This window comes from Cucurbita moschata, unplaced genomic scaffold (genome assembly GCF_002738365.1).
Source record: "Cucurbita moschata cultivar Rifu unplaced genomic scaffold, Cmos_1.0 Cmo_Scf00010, whole genome shotgun sequence".
Lineage (NCBI taxonomy): Eukaryota > Viridiplantae > Streptophyta > Magnoliopsida > Cucurbitales > Cucurbitaceae > Cucurbita > Cucurbita moschata.
This window is the reverse complement of record NW_019268526.1, coordinates 1,267,432-1,270,607: the sequence shown is the minus strand read 5'-3', so window position 1 is coordinate 1,270,607 and position 3,176 is coordinate 1,267,432. Positions and strand designations below refer to the sequence as shown.

At 37.8% G+C, this 3,176-nt stretch overlaps 1 protein-coding gene across 1 annotated transcript; it reads left to right on the top strand.

Moving 5' to 3' along the window:
• The first annotated feature begins 268 nt into the window (after window positions 1–268).
• On the top strand, window positions 269–1,327 carry LOC111448724 (probable carboxylesterase 12). Its single transcript, XM_023088439.1, has one exon. The coding sequence runs from the start codon at window positions 291–293 to the stop codon at window positions 1,248–1,250; it is 960 nt and encodes a 319-aa protein (XP_022944207.1). The 5' UTR covers window positions 269–290; the 3' UTR covers window positions 1,251–1,327.
• Window positions 1,328–3,176: the final 1,849 nt, after the last annotated feature.

The following is a 3,176-nucleotide window of genomic DNA, read 5'->3' as shown; positions in this document are numbered from 1 at the left end:
TATGTGGACAAGATTCATTTCGTGCTAACTACGTGGAATGATATCTTATAGTTAAAATTATAAATTTAATTTCTAAGTTCAAATGAAAAAAAACGAATTATTTAATAAATTATTAATCTTTAGAAATAAACTTATAATTTAACTAAAATTTAATTTAGATAATAAACAAAAATTGATTTTGGATTAATTGGTTAATAAACAAAGTTAAGGGGCTAAATTGTAATAATTGGAAATATGTTCTATAAAGTTCACACGTTTATTCTTCTTTCATCTTCACTATTGATTCCGCCATGGATTCCGATGAAATTTCCTTTAACGCCGTCCCCTATTTCGTCATTTACAAAGACGGTCGAATCGACCGGCTCCTCGGCGAGGATTTCCATCCGCCCGGTGTCGACCCTAAAACCGGGGTCGAGTCGAAAGACGTCGTCGTCTCGCCGGAAGATTCCGTTGCCGTTCGGATTTACAGGCCCAAATCCGTCGCAAAGCAAGCTCGGAAGCTTCCTCTTCTCGTTTACTTTCACGGTGGCGGTTTCTGCGTTGGAACGGCGTTTTCATCTCTCTTCCACCAGCACATCAACGCCTGGGTGGCTAAAGCGAACATTGCCGCTGTCTCCGTCGACTACCGGCGAGCACCGGAGTACCAGCTGCCGATTCCTTTTGAAGATTCGTGGACTGCCATGAAATGGGTCGCGGCCCATTCTGGGGGAGCCGGGCCGGATGAGTGGCTGAATGAAATTGCGGATTTGAACCGGGTTTATTTGGGTGGAGATAGCGCCGGAGGGAATATTGCACATAGGATGGCGCTGCGGGTGGCGACGGAGGGGCTGGCCGGAGTGAAAATCAAGGGATTGCAGTTGGTTCACCCGCATTTTTGGGGGGAGAAATTGATCGGAGAAGAAAAGGAGTGGGATCCAAAGGATATATTTGTGGGGAAGAATCTGTGGTTTGTGGTTTCTAAGGATATTAAGGATCTGGATGACCCGATTGTGAACCCGGAATACGACCCGGATTTAGAGCGGCTTTCGGCGGAGAAAGTGGCGGTTTATGTGGCAGAGAAGGACAATTTAAAGGAGAGGGGACGACATTACGCGGAATGTTTGAGGAAATCGGGATGGGGCGGTGCCGTTGAGGTGGTCGAAACCATCGGTGAAGGCCATGTCTTCCATTTGTTCAATCCGACCAGCGACTCGGCGGTGGAGCTGGTTGGACAGCTAGCTGCATTTACTAGCAGCGATTGTCGTGGTTAGATGAAATCAAAAGGCTAGTTCTTTGTAATTCTATTTAGTTTAAGTTGCATGTTTAGAATCATCCAAGTTTGACACGATCGATCTTACTTGTAGAATGATTCAAATCTCAAATAAATGTTCTTGTCCTGCCTTCCGATATTTGATTAATAAAGTAATTTAAATTTTACTTAGTCTAAGTGTTCTAACATTTTCTGACTGAATGTTTAGAATCATTCAAGTTAGACATGATTGATCTTGCTTATGGAGTGATTCAAATCTCAGACAAGTGTTCTTGCCTTGAGATATTCGATCAACAAGTCAATCTGAATCTTACTTTCCTCGTAGTGATTCCTTATCATTTGGTATTACAGTTTTCACTCGAGTTGATTTCTTATCGTTTTATATTAGAGTTTTCTCTTAGGTTGATTTCCTTATCAACAGGTCTTAATGGACGGGAGAGAACCTACACCCTCCTACAAAGGGTTATTATTGGTCGAACCTTCGAGTCAATGTGACACAATTCACGAAGACATGTCTTATTTACCAACAAGACAAAGTCGAACGAACGAAAATTGCAGCGTTGTTGGAACCTCTACCAATCCTTTCTCATCCATGGGAGAGTGTATCTTTTGACGTCATATTCGTCCCAACTCCCAAGTTGTGTTCTACCGAAACATTGTAAAGCTGTGGGGCATTCCCACTAGTATTGTCAGTAATCGTGATGGAAGGTTTTTAAGGACCTTTTGGACTGAGCTATTTAAGTTATTGGGGTCGAGCTATTTAAGCTACTGGCAATAATAGTGCGAAAGTAACTACCGACAATTATGAGGGATTAGGTAACAAAGAGTAGAAAAAATTGTACGAAGGATCAGTCGAAGTCATCGAAAAAGTCGGGAGGACTTTATATCGCCTTCAACTACCAACATGGACGAAGAACCATCCTGTCATCCATGTAAGTAGCTTGAAACCATACCACACAGACAATGATGGCCACCAACATAACAAAGTGACACGAACTCGAGCCATAACAACCGATATTGGTCTACTTCTTCTCAAAACATTCACGTTCGACACCTTCATCTGTACAAAGCTTCTATAACACCATCCGATCGGTTGTTTAAGAATTTCATAAACACATATATCAAAAGGACGTTTAGTATTACGTTTCTGAAATATTTACGAACTTTCAAGAGTAACAGTGAAAAACGAGGAAATCTAAGAGGTGTTGATAGACTGTTTTCATCCATATATTGACGATAAAAACTTATTTGAATTTTTTCTTCATATAAAAATATTACTTTTAAATTTTCATATTCATTTATGTTAGGAGAATTGATTGCCACGTGGCAAGATCTTCATTTTTTATTTTTCCACATATTTTATTTATTTTTTTATTGCGCATCTTTTTTACACGTAACAAACTATATGGTCTAATTATAATTTGCCACATGACAAAAATTTTCTTTTTCTTTATTTTTATATTCCACTAGAGTTTTCCACGTGGCAATTTTTTTCTTTTTCTTCCTTTATATATATATATACAAATTTTTTGTGGGGCTTTTTTACAACCCAGCTATGTGCTGCCACGTGGCAAAACTTTAATATTAATATTTCCAGTAGCCAATCACTGGATGCCATCTGCTACAGAAAGAAAGAGACTTGAAGCCAATTAACGTTGAAGGAGGGCAAATTCGTAACTTCAAATAAAAGCTTAAAAAAAAAAAGTTCCGTAACCAGGTGGAATGGATACTTTTAATTTAAAATATTATTTAATTGTTTTTTTTTTTTTAAGATTTTACAGTTAAATTATAAATTTAATTGCCAAGATAAAAAAGAAAAAACGAATCATTTAATAAATTATTAATTTTAATTTTGTAGGTAAAATTTTAATTGGTAAATTAATTTTAATTTTTGGGTAATTGATTAACAAAAAAAAAAAAAAAAAAG

Coding starts and splice junctions, on each gene's coding strand:
- LOC111448724 (XM_023088439.1), top strand. CDS start 291: ATGGATTCCGATGAAATTTCCTTTAACGCCGTCCCCTATTTCGTCATT.